This window comes from Hyperoodon ampullatus (assembly GCF_949752795.1).
Source record: "Hyperoodon ampullatus genome assembly, chromosome: 12".
Lineage (NCBI taxonomy): Eukaryota > Metazoa > Chordata > Mammalia > Artiodactyla > Ziphiidae > Hyperoodon > Hyperoodon ampullatus.
This window is the reverse complement of record NC_136925.1, coordinates 87,226,331-87,252,548: the sequence shown is the minus strand read 5'-3', so window position 1 is coordinate 87,252,548 and position 26,218 is coordinate 87,226,331. Positions and strand designations below refer to the sequence as shown.

The 26,218-nt window shown below is 50.7% G+C and overlaps 1 protein-coding gene across 1 annotated transcript; it reads left to right on the top strand.

The window, feature by feature from the left end:
* Window positions 1-3,882: 3,882 nt before the first annotated feature.
* On the top strand, window positions 3,883-25,955 carry RNASET2 (ribonuclease T2; the record flags this gene model as incomplete). The annotated part of the gene is made up of 9 exons (XM_079716563.1): window positions 3,883-3,959; window positions 6,914-6,974; window positions 10,052-10,104; window positions 11,433-11,490; window positions 14,938-15,011; window positions 19,031-19,144; window positions 22,530-22,572; window positions 23,911-23,982; window positions 24,776-25,955. The coding sequence occupies 9 exons, from the start codon at window positions 3,883-3,885 to the stop codon at window positions 24,965-24,967; spliced, it is 744 nt and encodes a 247-aa protein (XP_079572689.1). The 3' UTR covers window positions 24,968-25,955.
* Between the last annotated feature and the right edge of the window lie 263 nt (window positions 25,956-26,218).

Genomic DNA, 26,218 nt, shown 5'->3' with positions numbered 1-26,218 from the left:
GCCAGGCTGGCATGGCAAGGCCACACATATTGGTCCTATGAGAGTCGGAGAAAGATCAGAGGGAAAACACCCAGAAAGTGTCCTATCTTTCTCAATATATAAATAATTTAGAATGCAAAGGAGTTTTTAAGGAAAGAGTCCCCAAAGTGTGACAAAGCTACTTAAAGCTTCAGAACCTAAAAAGATGCCACAGAGACTGGAAACATTCTCTCCTGTTATGGCTTTTAATACAGAAGGTCTAAAACCAACCCCCACCATCACCAAGCTCAGGGCTAAGGCAGAATCGCCGAGACCCCCAGGAGCCCCTTGAGGTCCTTCCCTCCCAGGTGAGGGTCCACGGGCTCTGTCATAAGAAACAAAGCAGCACTGGGCTCCTAATACGTGCCAGGCGCAGTGGGCTCGCACTAAGCCACTAATGACACTTTTTTGACCATCATGACAGGTCGTCAGAGCGCGTTGCTTTCCTGTTTTACAAACGAGGAAGCCGAGGCTTCTCGAAGCCAGTTAGCTTACCAAGGTCACACAGGTCATAAGTGGAGAGTCTGAACTCACCCTCAGACAGGCCTGTTCCCAACCGCTGGAGACACCTGACCCAGAGCCCCCGTTCACCTGAGCCTCCCCTGGCCTGGACGGGGCGGCAAGACTGGACGACGCCAGTAAAGGTGAGCGGGACCCCCCAGCTGGCAAGCCCCTCCCGTGGCTCCTGTGGGTTACGCAGCCCCCAGCTCCGGGCTCTGTTCCCCGAGAGCCAATGCAGACATCCAGCGCGGAGCGCACTGACGTTCGGCACAGGTGCCTGCTCTGCAGCTGGGCGCTCGTGTTCATCAGTTCGCATGTGACAAGTCCCCCACCAGCGGGTGCTGCGCGCCCACCCGGGGCTTTTCAGCCAAATCTGTGCTGCTCCGTGGTTCCTGTTACTCTGCCCACTGGGCGTCTCTGGGGTGGGGGGAAGCACGGGCACACCCCCGGCCAGCACAGACGAGCAACCTGAGTGCACTTCCCCCACTCTGCTTCCCCACTTGGCTTTTCAAGGCCTTCTTCCCACCTCATTGATGGTGGACCATGTTACTTTTCCCAGCTATTGGCTGACGTTCCCCGTACGCTCTCAACATTTGCTCTGTGACTACAATGCCCACCTCTGTGGGAGGTGTACACTTCCTTCCTCGTTCTCACCAGGCTTAGCCATGTGACATGCTCTGGCCAAAAGAATTTGAATAGAAGACCAGATGTCAGGTGCTGAGGGATCAGAGCCCGGGTGTGGTTCTGCCACCACTGGGTCATTGGAAAGGCAGGTACCAGCTCCGGCTATTCCTTCAGCCTGGGTCCCAGAGTGAAAATAACCTGACCCACCACCAGCATGGAACACGGGCAAAGATTGACCTTTGTTGTTGTAGTTAGTGAAGCCCTGAGATTTGGGAGGTGCTTGCTGTTGCAGTATAACCTGCAGTGTTTCCTGAGTTGGGAACAGGAAAGCAAAGGGAATTAAATCAATAAGAAGTTGTGTAATAAAGGTTCCTGAGAGTCTGAGGCATCAGCACTGGTTTAAGGCCGATCTGGTCATGGAAATGGTTGTTGCCATCTTGTCCCCTGCCTCCTGTGGACATGCTTCTTCACAAGCTAACTCCATCTCCTAAACAGCATGATTTGTAGTCTTCTACGCTGCGCTGTGGGAGCCCGTAACCTTACCACTCAGGCTCCTCCCAACCTCCTGAGGCTACAGCCATCAGCCGTCTCCACCTGTCCCTGTGACAGCTCGCCAGCTTCCAGAGCCCCAGTTTGGCCTGGACCCCAGCTGCCCCTCCCACCTTCTTCTTCTTCTTTTTTTTTTTACATATTATTTTGTATTGAAGTCTAGTTGATTGACAAGGTTGCGTCAATTTCCACTGTACAGCAGTGACTCAGCCATACATATACATACATTCTTTCTTCATATTGTTTTCCATTATGCTTTATCATGGGATATTGAATACAGTTCCCTGTGCTATACCTTCTTTCTTGTACGTTTATTGAACTCTCCCTCTGCTCTGTTTAGGATCTAGCTAGGTGGACAGCATTGAACAAGATGACATCCCAGGTCCACATCCAGGTTCGGGGGTTGAAAACTTGTACAATTTGGAGGTCCCTCACTGAGAACCGGAACAAAAACCCATGAATACAAAATGGAGGACAGGGCCTTGGAGGCCCAGGCCAGTGAGGGGCCTGAGCTGAGCCCTCATCAGCTTCACGGTCAATGCACCCCGGGGGGTGGGGTGAGGAAGGGGTGGAGAGGATGAACACAGAGATAACAGGAAACCCAAAGGCGATGAAGAGAGCCTTGCTGAAAATAAACAAGGTGATGCAGTGGGAAGTAGCCAGTGGTGACGATGCTGAATTTTACTTGAGCCTGTGATCCTGAACCACAGCAAAGGTTAAAAAGTATCCCTGCCCTTTGTGTTCCAGAAAACAGCTCACTGCAAGGACTCAGATACGACTGCAAGATGCCCCAGTTTACCTGGGACAAGGCCAGACACGGACCCTCCGAATTCCCATTCCTCACCTCACTTCAGTCCCCAGTGGTCATTCGGAACATTACGCTCAGTAACCAACCTTTTTGTTCAGCTTCTCTCCTTCCTCCAGGCCTAGACCTTTGGCCCAGCCTCACCCAGAGCCAGCAGGAGCCCCTCCTGACGTCCTCTCCTAGGAAGCCACACTCCCAGCCCATCTCCCACCCCCGGTTCTTTCTAGCTGTGTTTACCTCTCTCTGTAAAGAAACCCCTTTTTGCCTAACCCTTGAGAAGCTTGCAGATCTTTAAGTCAGAGCTTTCTCCTGTTGCTAGAGTCTCCTCGCCCTGCAGTATCCTCGAGGATAAAACCTTTTCTAAGTCAGGTTCTGTTTTTATTTGACTGTGGTCAGGAAAGCCCTCCCCGCGGAGGAGAGATTTACACAGATGGACCATGGTTCAAGGGAGAACTAGGATTATGGGAAGTGATTTTGTTTTAAGAAATGGATATTTTTAGCCTAAAATAAAAGAGAGGGAAGAGGACAAAACTGGGGGGGGTGCCTAGGTTGTTTAGAGGAAGTGGTTAAAGGAGTCTGAAAGAGGCAAGCAGTTGGAGAAACGGGGAAGGCAAGAAAGGCACAACGCTGCGTAAGACCACGGAGGAGCTCATGCATTCCTTCCGCAGGCGCTATTTTATTGAGCACCTACTACTTGCCATCCATCGTGCCAGGCAGTGAGGACTCGGTGGTGAGTAAACTAGATATGAGTGTGGACTTGCAGTCTACAGGGAAAGACAGAAGTGAATGGAATAATCACACACATATTTCATTTCAAACAGTGGTGTGTACTATGTGGGTGAGTAACAAGCAGGAGGGCACTTTACCGTGCCATGTCCTCCAAAAGGGGCGTGGCGTCGCGGCCTCACGTGGCGTGTTCGCCAGCCGGGCGCGCGTCCGTCGCCCAGGGGCGTGGCGTCGGGGCGCCCTGGGCGAGTCCGAGGCTGTGGGCTGGTCCCGGGCTGGGGGCGTGACGTCAGGCGCCCGGTGCGGAAACAAGCAGGGCTCGGCTTGGGCCGCGGGGTCCAGGGGAGGGTCGCGGTGAGAATCGCGGTGCGCGCGGGCCGGGACTGCTGTGTGCCTGGAGGGCCCGGTGAGGTGGAGGGGCCCCTGGGGCTCCCGGTGGTCGGCGGGCGGGGTTCAGGCGCCTCTCGGGGGCCCGCCGCGTCCTCGGCTGTGGGCGGGGGTTGGCCGCGCTGTTCGGTGGCCGCCGGCCAGGTACACGGTCGGCTTAAGGAAATCTGCCCCTTTTCAGGGAAGCGCAGGGCCTGGCGCTGGACACGGCCTCGCGCCCTCGGAAGGCCGCGCCTTGGTGCCCCTGCGGGGTCCTCCGCCGGGTTCGGCCGATGAAGCCCGCGGCCCGCCTGGGCGCCCTGTGCCTGGCGCTGTGCTGCCTGGGCGGCGCGCGCGGGCTCTGGAGGAGGTGAGCTGCGGAGGGGCGCGGGCGGGGTGGGTGCGGGAGGGCCTGCAGGGGGACACGGGTGCCCGGAGCCTCCGAGCGTCTCCCGGGGGCGGTGCGCGCACGCTTTCCGTCCAGGGTCCGGTAAGATCCTGGTGAGGTGGTCGCGGTTCCTCTGTCCCGGTTTCTTTCTCTCGCCCTTCCTCCGCTCCCTCTCGTTCCCTCTTTCCATCCTTTCTGTTGCGGCCGACAGTTTAAGGGGTAAACAGGCTGTCTGGGAGAGGAGTCTGATTTACTTCTGTAGTGGAGACCGAGATTTGGGAACCAGATTTTAATTTTCTTCTGTTTTATTTGGGTAATGCTCCAGTTAACAGAAGGATTTCATACTTACTTCGCAGGCCTGGGAAAAGGTCAGTTTTCTTTTCAAAAAAAATTGGGGTATAGCTGCTTTACAACGTTGTGTTGGTTTCTGCTGTACGACGAAGAAGTGCATCAGGTGTATGTATACACACATCCCCTCCCTCTTGGACCTCCCTCCCACCCCACCCCCCATCCCACCCATCTAGGTCAGCGCAGAACATTGAGCAGAGTTCCCAGCGCTATACAGCAGGTTCTCGTTAGTTATCTATTTTATACGTAGTAGTGTATATATGTTAACGCCAGTCTCCCAATTCATCCCACCCCACTCTTTCCCCCTTTGGTGTCCATACGTTTGTTCTCTGCATCTGTGTCTCTATTTCTCCTTTGCAAATAGGTTCATCTGTACCATTTTTCTAGATTCCACATATATGCATTAATATACGATATTTGTTTTTCTCTTTCTGACTTACTTCACTCTGTATGACAGTGTCTAGATCCAGCCACATCTCTACAAATGACGCAACTGCATTCCTTTTTATGGCTGAGTAATATTCCATTGTATATATGTACCACATTTTCTTTATCCATTTGTTTGTCGATGGACATTTAGGTTGCTTCCATGTCCTGGCTATTGTAAACAGTGCTGCAGTGAACATTGGGGTGCGTGTGTCTTTTTTAATTAATGGTTTTCTCAGGGTATATGCCCAGTAGTGGGATTGCTGGATCATATGGTAGTTCTATTTTTAGTTTTTTAAGGAACGTTCATACTGTTCTCCATAGTGGCTGTGTGGAGAAAAGGGAATCCTCTTGCACTGTTGGTGGGAATGTAAATTGTTTTTCTTTTTTAATGAACCACCCTTGCTGTTTTATCACTTTAAAAAGTAACATTAAATTTCAGTTTTCCCAGAAAGTGTATTTTCTGAAAAAGAGCTACATTAATTAACTAATTGTTGCTGTCAAGTTAAGAGTGTATCATCGGAGAGGTAGTGTGGTGCATGGGTTGAGTATGAACTGCTAGCTCATATCCAGATGTAGGACCTTGGAGCTCTCCATCAAGGTCGTTCATCCTAAAGTCGAGAGAGTGACAGCACCTGCCTCCTAGCCTTGGTACCAGGAGACATCAGTTAAAGTACAGAATGTGCTTAGAACCATGCCTGCCCGATAGTAATCAATACATGTCAACGAAGACGTTAGGCTGTAGTATGTGTAGTATGTGGTCACCTCCAGCTGATTCTCACGATTCATGCCACTGATATAATTGGCGAGCAAGGCATGGTTTCGAGAACATGAGGGTGATTCAGACCCTGAGGGCCTCACAGGTCAGCGGGTGTTTTCCCAGGCCCTCTTTCTCTGCTTAGTGGGCGTTTCTCTTTACAGCACAGTCAGCATCTCCACCGCTTTGGGAGGATGTTTCTCTCTGCGTGGTAGGTGGTTATTGTGTGACAGATGTTGTGAGTCTTGGTAGTTTTATTGTAAACTGCATACTGGTGGTCTAGTTTTCCTGGCCTCTGCCTGACCTTCCAGCCTCAGTTTCCACCTATGTGAAATAAGGTTTTCGTACCCAGAAAAAAAAAAAACAAAAAAAACCCTCTTGTAATGCTTCTCCCAGCTCTAATGCTCATGCTGCAGTTCTTCTCCTTTCTCTTGTACTGAGCACTTGCTCATTAGTTCAGACTGAAAAAAGTTTTGAAATATTGTGAAATCTCTACTTATTCAGCAGTACTCAACTATTTACAAAACTAATGTGTGAGAACTTAATACTGTTTTGCTATTGAGTCTTTGCTTCTAAAAATGCATTTATCCTGAATTACGTGTCTGCTCGAGTTGTATCCCCTGTTGCTGCTGCTGTTTTCCGTCTGTACAGCGAGTATTTTCACAAGCCGGCCTTTCTGCCTCTGTCTCTGTGTGTGCTAAGCCTTGCACACCTGGTGGGAGGGAGGATCCCCGTGTGAATGCTACTCCACGACCCCTCATGGAGAGTCTCAGGGAGGGACGGGTGGGTTTCACGGGGACGTGGGAAGGAGCCCCTAGGATCAGACGTCACCCATCCTGCAGAGAACGAGTAAAGATTCCCGGTGGGTGGGGTGGTGACAGCAGCCTCGCGTGCCACCCTAGGTGGTGTTCTGTGGCCCCGTGAGCTACGAAAACCATTCCGTTTTCAGGCTTCTGGGTCTCACAAATGCTGCCGAGGGGTAAGGGGTCTGTGTCTGCACTGCGTGAACCCCTGAGGGGAAGGGCGCCTTCTGGTTCATTCCCTCACTGCCACTCTGTTCCCCTTCAGCGGGGGCCCTCCCGGCTTCTTGATCCAAAATCTCCACCCCGTCCCCACCTGGCAGGCCTGCTGTCCTCCTTAGTCGTAGTCCTTGGCCCTCGGCGCTGTGCGTCCTGTGCGTCCTCAGTCGGCACGGCCGTCGTCCCCCTTGCTGGCAGGTGCACTGCGGGACGGTAGGGACCCGGTCCCCCAGCCGTGTCAGGGCCGCGTCCACAGCTGCAGCGCCGGGCCTGTGGCGGGCGCCCCGTGTTCCCTGAATGAACGCTGGCGTGAGTGGATGGATGAATTGATCTTTCTGTAACTTTTTTAAAAGCTCCTGAAAAATACGTCCCTTGTCTTTTAACAGTGACAGCCACGAGTGGCATAAACTAATTATGGTTCACCACTGGCCTGCGACAGTGTGCAAGGTGAGTTCTGCCTCGACCAGCCCCTCTGACCAGTGACCCCCCGGTGAAGAGGAGGTTGCCCAGCATGTTTCCTCGCCGAGTGCCGCTTGCTGAGCCTGTGCTGCCTCACGAGGCGGCGCCTTCCTCGCCAGAGACCGTCCCTCAGGGAGGGCCTTGCACGAGGTTCTGGGGGCAGTGACATAGGCCCACAGACGGCGGTGGCTGGCTCAGGCATCACGAATGTATTCTCCCAGTTCTGTGGGCCAGAAGTCTGAAACCAAGGTGCGGCAGGCCCCTTCTGGAAGTTTCGAGGGAGAATGTGCTCCACACCTCTTTTGGGCTTGTGGCGGTGCCGGCGCTCCTTGGCTTGTAGGCACAGCCTTTGCCCCGCCTCCATGCCGTGGTCTCCATCTGTGTGTCTGTTTCTTATAGGAGCCCCAGGGATTGCACTGGGGGCCTACCCTCATCCAGTCTGACCTCCTCTTAACTTGATGACACCTGCAGAGACCCTGTTCCAGATAAAGTCACATTCAGAAGGGCCTGGGGTTAGGACTTCAGCGTGCCCTCCGTGGACAGGCCTTGACCTGTGCCCTCCGTCCACTATTGCAAGTCTCCGCCGGAGCCTTGCCGGCCTCCGTTGCTCCGCTCGGCACAGATGGCGCCTTCCCTCCTTCAGGGTGGCCTCCGTCTGGCCCTGCCTCGCCTGGTGCCCTTGTCCTTGTAGAGCGTGTTGCAGAGGCTCTGTGCCGAGAGCAGCCAGCTGGCACCCTTCCTGCTGCCTGCAGTCCGTGTTCCCCCCGTCCATCTTGGGGGCAGTTGTCGCGCCGATCCTGGTATTGGTGCCACGACTCTAAAGTCGTTTCATCATATTGCTGAGCTGGCCCTAATTTTGTTGACAGTGTTTCTGAAATTTTGACTTGAAAATTCTCAATTCTGAGGCCTTTTCTTTAAGTACTTGGAGGTGGAGACACTTATAAATGGCAAAGCCTCACCACCATAGCATTAGCTACCACCCCCCTATCACACGGCCACCACATCTTTCTTGTGGTGAGAACATTTGAGGTCTGCTCTCTTTGTAGCATTCCAGTGCGTGAAACAGCATTATTCGCTGTGATCACCATGCTGTTCGTTAGATCCCCAGGCTTGTTCATCTTGTAACCGGAGGTTTGTACCCTCTGAGGAGCATCTCTCTCCCCGTTTCCCCAGCCCCGCCCCTGGCGGCCACCACGCTGCCCCTGGAAACTCATTTCTAACAGGGGATCTCTTACTGTATTAGACTGCTCTGGTTTTAGTTTCCCAAACTTTACAACTTCCTGTGTCTTTCTCCCTCTGGTGCTGGTTCTTTGCTCCAGGGTGGGGAGGACAGTTGGCGGTGGGTAGAATGGAGTTGCCTGTAAGCTGTTTTCAGTTTTGTTGGGAATCTAGCTCTCACTCCTACGTAGTGAGGACGCGTGGGAGCCGTGGGTTCCTTCAGGAAGGACCTGTGTGTGGAGCTCCTACCCTGGGTAACACTGGGAGATTTGCCTTCAGGGCCTGGGACGAAACTTGTGGGTGTTCCTGTGTGCTGACTAAATATGCATGGAAGTGCATTCCTGCCTTGAGGCTTTAGAAATGAGATGAAAAAAATCAATTATTAGCAAAATATCATTGTTAGGGGATTCATTTCGATCGAGGGCGGCCATGACAAGGGTCCTGCTATCCCAGTCAAGTGTCGTCCTGGGGACAGGGCTGTCTCTGGGCTCCTGCCCCCGTGAGCGATGCACGTGTTACAGGTGCAGGGACAGGTCTCTCCTCAGTGCCTAGCACGGCCCCTCACGAATACTTGCTGACGCGGGAAAGAAAGCTGCACCTTGACCTCAGTTCCCCCCGTAAAGGCTCATCTGAGACCCTGGGTGTAGAGCTGAGGTAGAAGATCCCCTCTGGGGCCTGTCTCTGCCCGTCCCCAGCCTTGCACTGTGGGAAAGGGCCCACCTGCTTTGGATGTGGTTTCCTTGGGGATGAGATGAAGTCCACGACCTCTCGCTCTGATCCCACCCTTGTCCTCCTGCCCTCTGCCCCCTTGTTCTGTAGCCTCACATCAGACGTTTCAGGCACCTAAACCAGGCCTGCCCTCATTTCCAGAGCAACCGTCAAAAGCAGCAGCCTCCCTACATCAAAAGGTGATTCAAACAGGAAGGGCTTGCAGGTGAGCGGGATGCCTCAGCAGCTCCTCACCAGACCCGGCATGTACTATCCATTTGCTTATTCACTGCGGGGCTACTGGGCCTGGGTTCTGACCCACTGCCTGATAGCTGAGGTGATTATTGTTTTGGAAAAACCCCATTTTAGCTAAACAATTTGGAGGTCCCTAAAAAGTGTTACACTGAGATTTTTATCTCTAGAGTTTATCTTTAATGTTAAGGATATGCTCCTATTCTCACCTTGGCATTTTTCTTGGCTCCAGATTTTCAGGACTTATTATTCCACTGTTGTATTTGGGCCTGGTGCCTGCACAAACTTGAGTTTAGCAGGATACCATCAGCCTCTTGTTCTCATTTTTGATTGTATGACAAGAAAATTATTCATGGGTAAGTATGAGTGTATCCATCAGATTGACTTAATTTTCAAGCACATGAAAAGAACAAAAGTAGCTATTAAGTTCTGTTTTCCAAATCGTTGCTTCACTCATTTCAAATGAAATATCCAGCCGCCCCCCTCCCCGTGGTTTTCTCACGAATATTGCTTATGGTAAATTACCGCGGAACTTATTTCATGTTAGTCCCGTATTGGATCTCATTGATGTTTGTCAAAAGAAAGGAAGGTTGGGCTTCCCTGGTGGCGCAGTGGTTGAGAGTCCGCCTGCTGATGCAGGCGACACGGGTTCGTGCCCTGGTCTGGGAAGATCCCACATGCCGCAGAGGGGCTGGGCCCGTGAGCCATGGCCGCTGAGCCTGCGCGTCCGGAGCCTGTGCTCCGCAACGGGAGAAGCCACAGCAGTGAGAAGCCTGCGCACCGCAAAAAAAAAACAAAAAACAAAAAACAAAAACAAAAGAAAGGAAGGTTGTTAAGTGTATTTAACAGACAACAAACCAGTTGTCTTCTCTGTCTTTTCTCCATAGGAAGTTAACCACTGCAAAGACCCCCCAGATTACTGGACAATACACGGATTATGGCAAGTACTTCATGCATTTAAAACTTCAGCAGCCTCACAAGCTGGCTGACCTGGAGATCTAGCTTGAGTCTGATCCTGATGTGTATACTTGTGATTCCTGTTAGGGGGTTACTCAGTAGACCAGATCCTTATTGAAAACATCTTCAGTCTTTCTAACATGACCCTACTTCTGCTGTACTTGAGTTCTGTTTTGATAGAACAGTAACAGTCTAGTTTAAATATGCATTTAAGGATTCTCGGTACATTTTAGATCACTAAATCTTAATTTTCTTATGTTCTTCTTTTGGGGCCAATAAATAAATGCATAACATTAAATAAATAAATAAATAAATGTGTGTATATTACATATATATATATATATATGATGTGTATGTATAGTATACATACTTCACAGACACCCAAATTTATTTTTCTGGTTTTGCCTGCATTTTGTTTAGTTTATTTTTTTGTTCTATGTGCGTATATTTGTGATGTTAAACTATGTGTGCTCATTTGCCCAAAGGGATTGGCCTGGTCCCCCTTGTCCCTGAGAGGAGGGCCATCCTGGCTCTTACTGGGCTGCTCATCCCTCAGGGACGGGGGTCAGCAGGAAGCAAATTAAACCGGGGCCTGAGGACCTGGCCTCATCCCACCTTTGGGTTTCTGGGATTTTGCTCACGTCCTCGGCTGTCCTTGAGCTGGGGGACAGCACCCAGCGCTGTGGGAGCTGGGCTGGTCTCGGGTGCTGGGCCGGCCTGCTGACCCCGGAGAAAGCAGGTTTGGTCCCTCATGATGTCAGCTGCAGGTGGAGGCTGAGAGTTGACACGTCCAGAATTAGACACGTGAGGACAGCGTCACATGCGCAGGTCGGGGGGGTACACGTGCTCAGTGCTAAAAGAAACGTACCAGCCAGTCTTAAGCCGTCAACAGGCACTTCTGAGCATGACACATATGTTGTCCCATTAATCCTCGTCGCCTTTAAAGAGACGGGAACGCATGCTCTTCTCACACTGTGGTTGATGAGTGGACATTTGCAGACTCAGAACCCGGCCAGAAATCCCCGCCGGGCCGGCTCCGGGGCGCCCCCTACCGGCTTGTTTACTTTGCTTCCTCTGCTAGGAAGTCGGCTGGTTTGCGTTGTGCCTGGATGTTTTGAAGGACTTTCCACTTTGAAACTCCAACAGTGAGCGCTTGTGCCTGAGCATGACTCACGTGGCAGAAGGAATCCCCAGTTAGAAGTCACCGCCCTTTCGTTCTCTACAGACCCTAATGCAGGTGTTTTCTCATGCCGTTTGGAACCAGCCCAACCAAGACTAATTTCTCTTTATTTGTTCAATTTTAATTTCAAGGCCTGATAAAAGTGAAGGATGTAACCGATCCTGGCATTTTAATCCAGAAGAGATCAAGGTATTAACTTTTTTTTTTTACTTTTTATTTTATATTGACGTATAGTTGATTAACTATGTTGTGTTAGTTTCAGGTGTACAGCAAAGTGATTCAGTTATACATACACATGGGTCTACTCTTTTTCAAATTCTTTTCACGTTTAGGTTGTTACGTAATACTGAGCAGAGTTCCCTGTGCTACAGTTCCCCTTTTTAAATAGAGCAGCGTGTACGTGTTAATCCCAGTCTCCCAATAGATTCATTCCTCCTCTAAGTGTGCCCTCAAAGTCATGCTTTAAGATGTGTTCACCAGCATTTACTGATATCTGAAATAGTCCCACAAGTTAAATACGATTTGCATTTAGTTAAATCCTCCTCTGCCCTGGACCCGAAGTGCCGCAGTGACTGTGTGGGGTGACCCTGGCCCCAGCCCGCGGCCCGTCATCCCTGCCCCGGGACCCCCGGCCGCTCGGCGTGTGCTCAGGCGTGTGTCACGGCCCTGGCTTGCAGGGGCGCTGTGGCGCCCAGGCTGTCCTTGCTGGCTGCGGGCAGGGCGGGTTTCTCAGTGGGCCCCGTGAGCAGTGGGGGAGCGGTGGGCCTTTCTAGGACAAAGGCTCATGGTACAGAGGGACTCCTGGCCCTGGGGTATGCGAGAGTCGGTAGCAGACACTCCTTCTGCATGTGCACACACACCTACATGCGCACACGTGCATACGCGTGTGTTCACCTCTCCACAGGGTGCTGACAACCCCTCATGTGTGACTAGTCAGCTGTCAAGATAACTAGTACCTGGATTCACAGGGCAGGTCCTGTGCGGTTACTGAGGCCTCCCTGAAGACATGGGGTAGAATTAGGATTTGCTAGAATTTCGGACCCTTTTTTCCAGGAGTACGTGGCCCCCAGGAGGACAAGGTAGTTAGTTCCAAACCCATCACAGGTTTTAGTCCAAATGGAATCATTTCCTCCTCTTTCCTTCTGACGAGGACCCTCAGTGCTGTGAGCCTGGAGGCCTGAGCCCCAAAGCCTGGTGAGGTCTCTTTCCTCAGACATACTTTTCTCTTCCCGGACTGACTTCGACTCCCCCTAACATTCCTGGTTGGAGTCTGGTGATCCTGCAGCGGCATCCAGGTTAATTTACTCATAACAGTGTTCTCCGTGCCTGCAGTGTATCGGGCACCGGGCCGGGGGCTGGGGACATGGGGAGCTGAGCCAGACGAGGTTCTGGCCCACGTTGCCTGCCGCCGGGAGCCAGCACACACATCACAGAGTGACACACGGAGTGCCTGGGGGGAGAGCACTTAGAGCTTCGGACGGTGGACCTGGGCCAGGCTCCCCTGAGGAGGTGATAGTGGGCTGGAATCTGACTTAACCAGGAGACGGGAGAGGAAGGCTGGGGCAGGAGCATGTGCAAAGGCCCCGGGGTAGGACGGAGCTTTTGAGAAACTGGGGGGAAGCCAGTGTGGCTGGCGGGGGGGTGAGCAGTGGGCTGGGACAGTGTTGAGGGCCAGGTCCTACAGAGCCTGTGTACTGGTTAAGGATTGTTTGTCTGTGTGAAGACCCAGAGGGAAGTCGTTGGAAGCATTCAAGCTGGAGAGTGAAGGAAGCCAGTGAGGCTTTTCTATGGTTGCCCCGGCTGCCTGCCTGTCAAGTGAGGAGGCTCTGCAGGGTCCCTGCCAGAGGCCAGGAGCCTTGAGTAGACGGAGGCTGTGGGGATGGCGGGGGAGGAAGCAGCAGGCAGGACCGACTCCGGGTGGGGGCTTGTCCAACTCGGTGGGTGTCAGCCTCCTTCCCCGGCCCAGGGGGCCGGGCCTTGGCAGATGGACCGAGGGTCAGCTGGGGACACATTGAGTTTGAAGTGCCCTGGAAACATCCAGGTAGGGTAAGTGTGTCAGGAGAGAGGTCTGAGCTGGAGATGCACTTCGCCATCAGCGCAGTCAGTCAGGCGTACGCGTGAGTGCGGATGGGGTGGTGTGGAGCCGGCGGGGACGAGCCTCCAGTAGCCCCGGCGTTTACAGCAGGAGGGATGAGGGCCTTGCGGAGAAGCAGCCAGAGGGCAGCTTCTCAAAGGAGCGTAACCAGGGTTCCTGAAGGGAAGGCGGGGGGCCCTTTGGATGGAGGGCTTGCGGGCCCAGGCTAGGAGGTGACCGGCAGCTGCCCTTTGTTCAGAACAGTGCCACTTTACTTGCTTTGTAGCAGAGTGTCCAATCTAGCATCTGTCCCAACCAAAAGCAGCCTAGTTTGGGCAATAAATTATATCGTCACCCTGCTCCCCCGAGGGCTATGGGGGCTGAAGCCAGCTTGCAGCCGGCTGAGGGTAGGTGGGAGTGGAGACAGTCGGGGAGGGCAGCGTCCGGGGAGGTGTCTGGCTGTGCGGGGTCGGGGTGTGTGTGTGAAATTGGTTCATAGCTGCTGGGCTGAGGGGGAGGACCCGTCACAGCGGGAGTGGTGGCAGGACGGGGAAGGTGAGGTCACCCTGGGCCTGTTGACACACCTTTTTTAAATGGAACCTTTTCTGGCCTCGTGGGTGTGTGGGAATTGGAAAGTAAACTTGAACGCTGCTCAGTTTAGGGTGACTATCTGACCAGTGTAGGGCTAAGGCTGCCCAGCCCAGACAAGCTCTTCTCTAGGGAGAGCGAGAACCTGTATTTTGTGTTTGATTTCATTAAGTAGACACTATTTTTTTAGAGCAGTTTTAGAAACCTAAAACGGAGAATTTAAATGGAAAGGACAGCGTTCCCATACCCCTCCCCCCACACCCCTACCCTGTACAGCGTGTTCCCCAGTCAAAACATCTGCGTTAGTGAGGTACACGTGTCACAAGTGATGAGCCGGTATTGATACTTTATTACCAACTAAAGTTTATAGTTTACGTTAGGTTCACTCTTCGTGTTGTGTGGTTTTTATAGGTTTGGACAAATGTGTAATGACATGTATCCACCACTATAATAGCATACACAGTAGTTTCACTGCCCTAAAACCCCCCTGTGCTCAGCCTGTTCATCCCTCCCCAACCTCAACCCCTGGCAACCCCTGACTTTAACTGTCTCCATTGTTTTGCCTCTTCTAGAATGTCACGTAGTTGGAATCATACGGTAGGTAGCCTTTTCAGGTTGGCTTCTCTCCCTCAGTGATATGTACTAAGGTTCCTCCACGTGTTTTCATGGCTTGATAGCTCATTTTTTTAGTGCTGAATAATATTCCATTATCTGGATGGACACAATTTGTTTATCCATTCACCTGTCAGAGCTTGTATTTTCAAATACACTTTCACGATTACCCACATTTCACGTTTAGATATGTCTTAAGAAACACTTCATGCAAAATAAACCCAGAATCATTTTACTCACCTGAGTGTTATTAATTCACAGAGCTCAGTTCTATTTATGTATTAGTTTCTCAGATTTGCCTTCTAGGTTTTGAGTTGTTAGGTCCTACCTCGATTTATTATTATTGCTGTCACTCTGCACAGGACCTTTTGCCAGACATGAAGGTATACTGGCCTGATCTGCTCCATTCGTCTCCTAACCGCAGCCTCCATTTGTGGTGAGTCTGAGTTCTGGGGGCCGTCATGAGCCTTGAAGCACAGGTGTGAGAGCTTCGGGGCTGTTCCGGATGGAACTACGGGAGCGCAGGTAACGTAGAACCTGTCTCTCGAGGCTTGGAAGCTGGAGTGGCCTTTCATCTGCTGTGCCATTTTTGGAGCTGGTCTTCAACGAATAAAAAATGAGGGCAGGTAGAATTTACTTTGTAAACTTGCTTTTTAATCTGTTAGATCGTTCATTACTTCATTTAAAAAACTTCCTCTACTGAGGTTAATTAAGCCAAATACCTGCCTATCTAAGATGACATCACTCCAAATCAGACAGGAGAGAATGTTTCTCAGAGAAATGGTGCTGTTGTCCTGAAATAGATCAAGAAAAAAGAAGACGTCCTCACAAGACAATGATCTCGCTCCTGTGACTCAGGGCAGAGAGAAGGTGAGGTCTTCACGGAGGCGGAGCCCCGTCGGTCCCCGTGTCCTCAGTTCAGCAGAAGCTGAGCCGAGGAGAAACGTGCTCTGTTTAATTCAATAGACCTTTTTAAATCGTTGCTTTTGGAGAAGATAAAGTTGACATTCCTTTTATTTATATTACATTAACCAAAGATAATTCTTCATTTTCTCCCTCACTGCAGGGTGGCAGTTTATAATTCACATGACAGTGAATCAGATTTTGTCCAAAGTGATTAATTTAACTTCGAAATATTTTTGTGTAGACTCTTCAGGAAGAGTTAAATTTGGAGAAAAGCTTTTTGAAACAAAATGGAGTGACAGTGACGTCTGGCCCCCTGGTTCACTGGTGTTCGGTTTGAGTTCACTCGAGGGTGTGTGGCCGGGAGAGGTGTTTTAGGACGCGCGGGTCTGGGTCTGGAGGCTGCCGTGCCCACTGCACGGGAAGAGAGAAGCCCCCTGTGAAAGTTCGGGAGATGAGTGGTCCAGGTCTCCAGTGCTGGCTCTGTGCGGCCTGTGTTCTAGAAAGTGGTTTCAAAGTAGATTATGGCCTTGATGAGTTGAAATCATGAAAAACAATTTAAAAATTTCAGATAGCACTTCACAGTATACTTCAGAGCAGAGTTTTTGGTGACTAAGTGAACAAAAGAGAATATTTCCAGTTGTTAGGATGTTCCGTGATAGAGTCAATCAGATTTTTGTCTAGTGGCTTAAAAATACATCACTAAACGTACACAAAGATGGCCTCCCATGAGCTGAGTCCTTCAAGATTTGATCCAATGGTGTGCGCGGAACACACATTCAATTTTGTGTTCTAATAAAGACAAAATGATTTACCTTTTCAGCAGAAATTACACACTTAAAAACTGTTGTTCTAAATGAAAAAGGTAATATCACACTCTGGCTAATATTTATGCCTTTGGATGTGGACTCGGCTCACGTGGCCCTACCATTACCGGCTCCCTGGTTATTGCACTTGGGTAGCTGTGGCCCAGGTCGCCTTGGTGTGCAGGTGATAAAGTGTCCATGGAGGCACCCCGGCCTCTCCTGTCCTTAAGGGGCAGGCTCACGTCCAAAAACTTCTCTCCTCAATCTCAAATAAGAATCATATATGCGAAGGAGAGGGTCTTGGTATCACTTGGTGCGCGAGATAATTCCCTAAGATTAAATCTATTAACACAGTCAGCCATCCTGAAAAATACTATGTGCACGACCCTCTGCAAAGGAGAATTTTTGTTGGTTTTTTTGATTCTTGTAAGAAAAAGAGTGAGAGTTTGGTCATTCCTGGTTGGCGGTGCAGCCTCACTGTGGATGGTGTCCCTGGGCCTCAGCAGGAATTGTTGCCTCTCATCCCCGAGACAGGCCAGGCCAGGCGGTGGTGGAGGGTGACGTGACATCACTCAAGTGCCTGCTGGGGGTGAGAGGGCCACACCATAGTCGCGTCTGATTGGTGACGGACAATTTCGTGTTAAATGGAAAGTGTCCGCTTCCAAAAGATGTGTGATTCGATGTTTTGAACGACAGTAATATCAGGACTTTAGCATCCTCTTATCTCTAACGTCTATTGAGTTAAACTTGCTCCAGGGGGACTTCCCTGGTGTCGCAGTGGTTAAGAATCCACCTGCCAATGCAGGGGACATGGGTTTGAGCCCTGGTCCGGGAAGATCCCGCATGCCGTGGAGCACCTAAGCCTGTGAGCTACAACTACTGAGCCTCCACTCTAGAGCCCATGAGCCACAGCTACTGAGCCCGTGGGCCACAACTACGGAGCCTGTGCACCTAGAGCCTGTGCTCTGCAACCAGAGAAGCCACCGCAGTGAGAAGCCCACGCACCGCAACAAAGAGTAGCCCCCGCTCACCACAACTAGAGAAAGCCCACGCTCAGCAACGAAGACCCAATGCAGCCAAAAATAAATAAATTAAAATTAATTAACTAATTAAAAAAAAACTTGCTCTAAGGACTTCCCTGGTGGCGCAGTGGTTAATAATACACCTGCCAATGAAGGGACACGGGTTCTGTCCCTGGTCCGGGAAGATCCCACATGCTGTGGAGCAACTAAGCCCATGCGCCACTGAGCTACTACTCAGCCTGTGCTGCGCACAGCAACGAAGACCCAAGGCAGCCAAAAATAAAAAAATAAAATTTAAAAACAACTTGCCCCAAGAATAACAGCAGTGGACATCTTGACGGTTTATTGCAGGCTAGGAATGTTTGGGCGTGTGTGACGTGCTTTGTGAGCTTCAGCCCCTCACTTCTCCAACAGCCCCTGCAGGACGTTCTAGAATTGCTGCCCCTGTCCTACAGAAACTGAGGCACCCATAATTCAGTTACATGTTCAGTTAGCTGGAAAGAGTCTCCTTTTTCTACTTCATAGAGTTTAGAAAGTTATCAAATACATCACCCTGGAAGCTATTCTAGGTGAAGAAAGTTAATTACTTAATCTACTTTTATTTTTCTTAATGGCTTTCTTAGGTCTGAGAGACTTGTAACTTACAGCCATTGCAGTCACTTAGAATTGGCACTCTGAGTGATGTTATCAAAGAATTAGTGCACATTTAGATTGTATTTCTGTGAGACTGCATGTGGGTGCCTTTTGAATGCTTGCGTGAACATTTTTTGTGAACTCTTCATGGATTAATCACTGATAAAGCTGAGGAGAGCTGATGCCCGTTTTGTTTTTCCAAGCTAACCATGGTTAACTTCTGAATTGACAAGTTGTCAGTCATTCTAAAGTGGGTATAAATTACGTTCAGCAATTGATTGGCTGGCTGGCAGCGCAAGGCAGTGGGAAGTGCCCCCAGCCTGGGCTCGGGTGCAGGTCAGGGGCTACCTGGCCGGGGGGCAGGTAAGCCAGGTTCCTAGCCAGCCCCTCTGAGTCTCAGTTTCCCCATTTCTAAACCAGCAATAATGTTTTCACTTTGCAGAGTTGTGAGAATCAAATGAAGAATGGGAAGACATTTTGTAAAACTTTAATTGTTGATAAAATGTGAGGAGTTATGATCAATAGCAATGTTTTTCTTGAATACAAATAGCTGCTTGTTTGCAGACACTTGGCTGGGCTGTTGCTTCAGAACAGGTGTCTGTGTAAGCAAGTGGGGAACTGGCCCCAGGCAGTGTTGGTGATTAGTGAACCTGCCTTTTCTGTGCCAGTGGCTTAGAAGTGGCTGTTCAGCTGCTCCTGTGAAATCCCCTGGCTGTCAAGCCGTGGCTTTCCGGGAGGACGCCCAGTGCCATGTGATTCTGTGGGTGCCTGAACGATGGGGTTCTCTTTTTTCTCAGCTTGGGTTTGTTGTTAATTGTAGAAGCGAACTGGAGCTGGTGAGCAGAGGAACGTCTGAACAGCAGTGCTCGTGGAGCTCGTGCTGGGTTCAGGGGCCTCGGTCCTGAGCGGGGGTGGGGGGCTTTGAGTAGCTGCCTGTGTTGCGGTGAGGAACTTTACCCCTCCCGCTTTGTGAAAGCAGCAGCATGCCTGCCCGGGAATGCCCTGCACGAGGAGGCGCCCATGCAGACGGTTTACTGGGAGGTAGTTTCATTACTTTTTAACCAGAGATTTAAAAAAAAACATCCTTACAGGAAGCATGAGTGGGAGAAGCACGGGACCTGTGCCGCCCAGCTGGAAGCCCTCAATTCCCAGAAGAAATACTTCAGCAAAAGTCTGGATCTGTCTAAGGAGCTTGCCCTGAACAGGTGGGTGACTTGGTCCTGTAGCCTCGCCTTCCTTGCCCTACTCTCCCAAGTCACCCCAATCCCGGAGCAGCATCCCTGCCTCTGCTGCTGGGGACCCGGGGAAGCGGCCAGTGGGGTCGTCCCTGAGAAACACCCACTCCTCCCCTGAGCCTTTCCAGATGCCTGGGGGCCCCGACCAGTCGGAGCAGCCTGAGAGTCTCGGGGGGCTCATCGGACGTACTTCGGCCTGAGGCGGACAAGACCGACGGGGACACGCCTCTTAGCTGTGGATCCTGATAGAAGCATGTTGCGTTAGCAAGACCCGCATGCCCAGAATCCTTAGGTCTTTGCTCTGGTGCCCCGTGACAAGCAGGAGGGGGTTCGGGGTGAGGTCCTTGAACCCCTAGCGATGGTCAGGCCCCGGGTGAGCTCTGGGGACTCGGAAACCCAGCGAGGGCCCTGCTGAGAGCCAGGCTCGACCCAGGGAGCTGGGGGCAGGCCAGCCCGCCACGTGGGCAGCATTTCTTCCTCTCCTTCGTCTCAGTGCTCAGAATAAACCGGGAACTAGTGTAAAAGCTGCGGCGGGAGGTGACACAGCTCACTTAGGCCGAGCAGAGCGCGCCCAAGTCCTATGGAGAACCTTCGCGTCTCCTTGAGACGAGGACACCCCCACCGGTTCCCCGCACCTGCCCCGACCCCCCAGCGTTGGGGGCGCCACGGGACGTGTCCCCGTCCCACACCCCACCCCCCTCACTGTGATCAGAGCAGAGTGACAGCTGGGATCTGGATGGGAAGGAGCCCAGGCCGAGGCGGGAGGGCAGCGCCCTTGGGGACACGGAGAACCACGAGGCACACCCGAAATCAGGCGCTCAGCGCCCCGGCTCCCGATGGGGGCCAGTCGTGCAGTCGTGTAGCTTCTCCCTCCTTGGGTCTGCTCCCTGCTGTGAGGTGATGGGGACCGCCCGCGGAGCCCGAGGTCGCCTCCAGCTCTGGATCCGCAGGGCTGAGTGCCCGCGCTAAGGATGTGATAGAAACGGCAGCCTCTTACACGTCCTGGGTGTCCTGCAGCGGCTTCGTGCTGGAAGCAGAAGAACAGGTCCTGGGCACACATTTCCCCACTGCAGAGGTCCCGGGGAGAGGCAGCCCAGGGCGTGTCAGGCAGCGCCCAGCGCACGAGAGCCACGGGTGCTTCCCACCCACCAGCCCCCGAGGGAAGGAAGGTGCCCTCTGTTTCCCACTACGGACCTCACGGTCCCAATTCATGAGCAGCGTGAGTCCCACTGCACAACAAAATGAATCAACCATACGCATGCAGGTATCCCCTCCCTTTTGGACTTCCCTCCCATTTAGGTCACCACAGTGCACCGGGTGAGTTCCCTGTGCTATACAGTGTGTTCCCATCAGTTTCTATTTTATACAGAGTATCAGTAGTGTATATGTGTCCATCCCAGTCTCCCACTTCCTCCCACCCCACCCCTTTCCCCTTGGTGTCCATACATTTGTTCTCTACGTCTCTGTCTCTATTTCTGCTTTGCAGCTAAGATCACCTGTACCATTTTTCTAGATTCCACATATATATGCGTTATTACACGACATTTGTTTTTCTCTTTCTGACTCTATATGACTCTTTCTGACTCTCTTTCACTCTTTATGACACTCTCTAGGTCCATCCATGTCTCTACAAATCACCCAGTTTCATTCCTTTTTGCAGCCCAGGTTTTATTGAATCAAACAGGAAAAGGGGAATAAACCGACATGCTGAAAGTTTTAAAGTCAAATATCTGAATAATTCATCCCTTCATCCAGCAGCTGTTTATTAAGGACCTCCTGCTTAATGCTTTTTGAATGCCGGTGCTTTACCTTTATACACACAGGTGCAAAGCTGCTGAATTCTGGAATCACTGGAGTGTGTTCACAGGGGTCCGCGGAGTGAAAGGCACTCCTGGGAATAGAACGTCTGTTAAAAACTATATAGAACCACAGAGAAATCCTATTCTTTCTCAGTTTCTCCAAGGAAAACCTAAACTCTTGGTACTCACAAAATTAAACTTGAGTCAAAACTTAAACATCCCTTCTATTTTTCTCTAATTATAAACCATGACTACAGATTGTCTTTTTCTTAGAGGTAAGCCTGTCACATTATCATAAAGTAGCAGTTTTAAATTCAATTTATAATATATAGAGGTAGCAAACCTGGAAAAATGTGAAATAACTTGAACCAAAGCTCTCAGATTACCCACAGATATGGACCAGGGGATTAATGCCAAACTAATCTTAACTCGGTAGGAAAAATTATACTCTATCCTGGTCTAGATACCAAGTTTCCCCCAATATTTCTCTCTCTCTTTGCCGTATTTCCTTGATGCCCTAACCCAGGAGGGCTCTAGAGCAGTGTTACCCCAAAGAAATAGAACTCAAGCCACATACGTGGTTTTAAATTTTCTAGTAGCCTAATTAAAAAGAGCAAAAAGAAACATTGGTTTTATAGTGTATTTTGTTTAACCCAATATCAAAATATCACTGCAACTTGTAATAAATACTTAAAAATCATTGAGAAGTTTTGCATTTGGGGGGCATAAAGTGTTTGAAATCTGGCATTTATCCTACGGTGACAGCGCTAGGACGGGCAGTGGGTGTGTGTCTTCAAGGACCTCTTCCCGCTTGTTCTAGGACCACACAGCAAAGATCCTTAGGTCACCGATGTGCAGTCTCTAGAGAAACTGTCTCGTTAATGCTTTTGCCAGAAACATGACTGAAGGAGGCAGGGCCTGGCTGGAGTCCTGTTTCCCTCAGGCAGACCCCTGTCTGATGATGTCAGCGCCAGGGGTCCCTGCATCTTCTCCGCGTGGTCACAGCTGGGATAATCCAGAGCCGTGATGGGGGATACAGAGCATTTTTGGAATTATTAATCTGAGAATATTTTTACGCTGTACTCTACCATTTAGTAAGTTAACCATATCATACTATGATTAGCATTCACTAGAGCTGGTTAAAACCACGTGCTTTAGGAAGTGATTCCAGGCTGTAGGGATTGAACGTATTTTAAAGATCTGACCAAATGCAAGGTTGTTGGGATAAGGCTAGAATGCCAAATCAATTGCTAACTGTCGTTTAGGACAGGCGTGGCAGATGCGTGGTTATGTGATAGCAGCTCCAGTTGGTCGCTGCCATCCGGACCGCTGCCGAGAGGTTCCGGTGCTGGAAGGGGGGCCCAGGGTAAGGGGAGGTCCAGGCGGCCTGAGCACCATTTATGTGCTGCCCTTGTCAACAGATTTATTGCCCCAGGTAATAGAAAGTGCACACTTGCCTTTAAGAGTGTCTTCATTTTTACTGTGAAATACGGTCAGAACAAGAAAGGAAAATGGACCTTCATTATACAGTTATTTTTTTTTACTTTAAATTTTAGGACGCTCCAAAAATTGGGGATAACACCATCTACTTATTACCAGGTAAGTCTTGCTTTCAGCTTAATCAAATGTGTGTCTGCTAACTGGGGAATCAGCCTGTGAGCTACATTCAGGTTTTAAAGCGACCCAAACCAGACCCTCCGACCTATTATGTTTCTAAATAGGTTTTATTTAAATCTTGTTTTCCTCTGTGTTTTGAGTGTAAACTAAAGGCTCCTTAAACCGATGATTTTGAAGCAGATTGATGGTTTCATGGTGAGAAGTGTGTTCTGGGTTCTGAAGAGGCAGGTAGAATATGTAGTTGGAAACCACCGTTGTATAATAGTTTGAGGAAGAAAGTGAAAATTTGTTTTTATGATATAACTATGCTTTGTTGCGTGAGAAAACTAGAAATTTAAACATGGCAGAGCCTATTGGCTGGTGGCCTATACAGAAGGTAATTGTTTCCACCCAGGGTAACCCTCTGTGAGCACAGTTGTGTTTGTGCTCAGCCAGGCCACTCCTGGCATTGGTGGCCGCCAGACCACGGGCCTGAAGCCTCTGCTCTGTGGCCCTTTGCAGATATAAAAAAGCCTGATATAGGATATAAAAAAGCCTGAAAGTCACTGATTTTTGCAGTTCTGAGTTCCGGTGTCATGGCTAGATGCTGAACCATTATTCTGGTGTCTTGACAGTTTGTGAGCTAAATCTGGCCTCGAGTCTTGCTCTTTGTATCTGCTGTTCTCGTCCCTCCCTGGAGAGTAGGGACCAGAGGGAACAGTGCCCTTCAGCAGTGTCAGCTGCCCTTTGTCCATCCTGCCAGGAGGCCAGGAGGCAGTGGCTTGCAGGCCCCTTTGGTTTCATCTGGACTCCCGTTTAAGTACATAAAGAGAATTTTTTACATCCTTGCTCAGAACTTGACATTCAGAGAACTGATTTTGATTCTTGCAAAAGCAACAGTGACAGCACATGTTTTGTGAGCTCCTTCTCTGTACTGGAGGCATTAGGTTTGGTGTCTGAAGTAGCGTGATGCACGGCACAGGCAGGGTCCTGACCTCTGATCTCCTAGCAGGAGAGTCTCTGCTTTTAAAAGCACCCGGCCTCCAGGCCCTGGATCAGGACAGCGAAGAGGATGGAGACCCGTGTAGAGCAGCTTGTGTGGATTCCGGTCGGGGGCGGGGGTGGCCAAGGGGGCAGCCTCGTCTCCTTCGGGGGTGGGGCAGTTCATTCACCAGCATCTTCCAGTTCTGTCTGTGAGCCAGGGGAGCTCAGGGGGATGACGCTGTTGTCGATTGTTTGCGTTCGGGAGAGTGGAAACCAGTGTCACTCGTTCTGAGTAGAACGGAACTGTTCATTTTCTCTGTTGAAGTTTCATTTCTAATGCACTTTATCTAATTTCAGATTTCAGATATTAAAGATGCCCTTGTCAGTGTGTACGGAGTCGTGCCCAAAGTCCAGTGTCTTCCAAAACAGGTCAGACGTGTGATGTTCCGTCACCCTTTCTGTCCCTGTCAAGAAGACAAGTTCAGTGTTTCTGAGAGCTTTGTCCTCACCGTGGAGTTCCCAGGACAGTGGTATATGTGTGGGTGTGCAAACGGGCCTGTGCTTTGTGTGCATGGGCGCGCACGCGTGTGTGTGCGTGCACTTTGAAATAACAAACTGTCCTTTGACACCGTGCTAGGATGGGTCTTGTTTTCTGGCAGCTTCCCCCTGACAAGAAGGCTCCCGTTCTGGAGGGGTGGTGCCGTAGGGGCGGAGCAGTGGGGGTATATTTTGCAGTTAAACATTTCTCAGTGTTTGCATTGTTAGTCTTAGACATTTCAGTTGTAGTCACCTGTCCAACTTACAGATGGATTATACTTGCTTTTGTCAGCTGATAAAGTCTTAAATTCATTTAGTGATAGGGTGCTGTTTACCTACTTATCTACAAAAAGCCATGTCTTCTCCTGGGACTGTGATGCAGATGCGGTGTGTCCGGCTGTGTCTGCACGCACCTTTACCGATGTGTAAATTTCTAAGCTGAAAGTGGGGTCCCTTCCCTCCCGCTGCCAGGCTGGCGCAGGGGAGTGGCTGGATGGTGACCACAGGTGCTGCCTTGGGCCCCAGCCCCACTTCACCGCTGGAGCTAGGGTCCTGCTCCTGGAACACGGATCCTAGGTCCGGAGCCACCGCTTTTGTTTTTCTTCAAGTTCTAAAACTCGCCGATTGTAGAACCGTCATGATGATCCAACCTGAATTCTAAAACGTCTTTTGTTCCTCGTTGCAGGGCGGCGAGGAGGTGCAGCTTCTTGCGCAGATTGAGGTGTGCTTCTCCAAGGACCTGCAGCTGCAAAACTGCGTGGAACCCGGGGAGCTGGCGCCCCAAGGGCCGGAAGCGAGGCCTGCGGCGAGCCTGGGGCTGGAGATCTGCAAGGACGGCGTCCTCTTTTACCCCGCACTCAACAAGACCAATCACTGATGCCCACATTTTGTAAATAGTCTTTATTTTGAAAAGCAAGAGGAATTGACAAACCACTGCTTTTTAAAAAGCAACTCCGAAGTGAAATCTCCTGTTTACAGCCTCCTTTACCTAAACCTGTTCTGTTTGTTTTGCTTTGCACTCCGTGTCTGGGAGTTGATTTCCGTGGTACATTAAAGATGGGGTGAACATTGGGTACAGTGAAAGGGAGGAAAGTTCTCTACCTCTTGGCTGCTCTGTCTCTGCAGTAAAGCTTATGGTTTTCTTTTTCTCTCCTTTATCAATCTCTGTGGCAGCCTTGGAAGACAAATCTGGGCAGATGGTACCGATTCAGGAGAACTCTCTCCTGTGTCCCTCGCAGTGAGCTGCCTTCTCGCTCTGAGTACTCCTGGGGGGCCGTTGGGACCAGCCCTCCAGCAGGAGCCTGGGCCGCCTCGCAGGGGGCGCACAGGAGGGCATCTCCACCTCCGACCTCAGGGCTGTCGGCTCCTGTTCCGTGGTCACCCACCAGCGTCTCCCTCGGTGACCTGGCATGGGTGGGCATGGGCGTGTCCTCTGAGGGTGAGATGCTCTGTGTGTGGGGGGGGGACGGGGAGGCGGGGTGCTGCAGGCTTCTCTCTTCTCGCCAGAGGAAATCTGGGTGCATGACCAAGTGCCAGCCAGCACCCCCGGTCAGTGGGGGCTCCTCCCTGCACACCAGAAATGCTGCAGGTCAGTCTGTATCCACTTTCCTTTCCTTTCTGTCAGAAGGCAGCATCAGGCCTTAGAGCGCTGGGGCTGACGTGGCCCCAGGGGCGGGCTGCATCCTTGGGTAGTGATGCCTGGTGACAGGGCTTGTCTCGGAGATGATGCGAGTCCCAGGCTCAGGTGGGCTGCTGCAGGCATGGTCCTTACCTGCTGAATGGCATTTCACCTGTAAAGTGAGGATACCTAAAGTTTTCTGTGAAGTGGACTTCCTGTGCTTTATTAAAACTACCTTTTAACATTATTTCTCCCCAGTCTCTGTCCTTTTTTAAAATGTTTTTAGCTGTGTGGGCTAAACTATGATGCCCAACACTCTGTCTTAATCAGGTTGATATTACCCTGTTTCTTTTACTTAACAAACAAATTAGAACTTACTATGTGCCAGGCATTATGTTAAGCACTTAAAAATATTTAATCCTAAGAACAACCATATTTTCAAAATAATCCTATCTTTAAAAAATAACCTTGGGGGCTAGGCTTCCCTGGTGGTGCAGTGGTTGAGAGTCC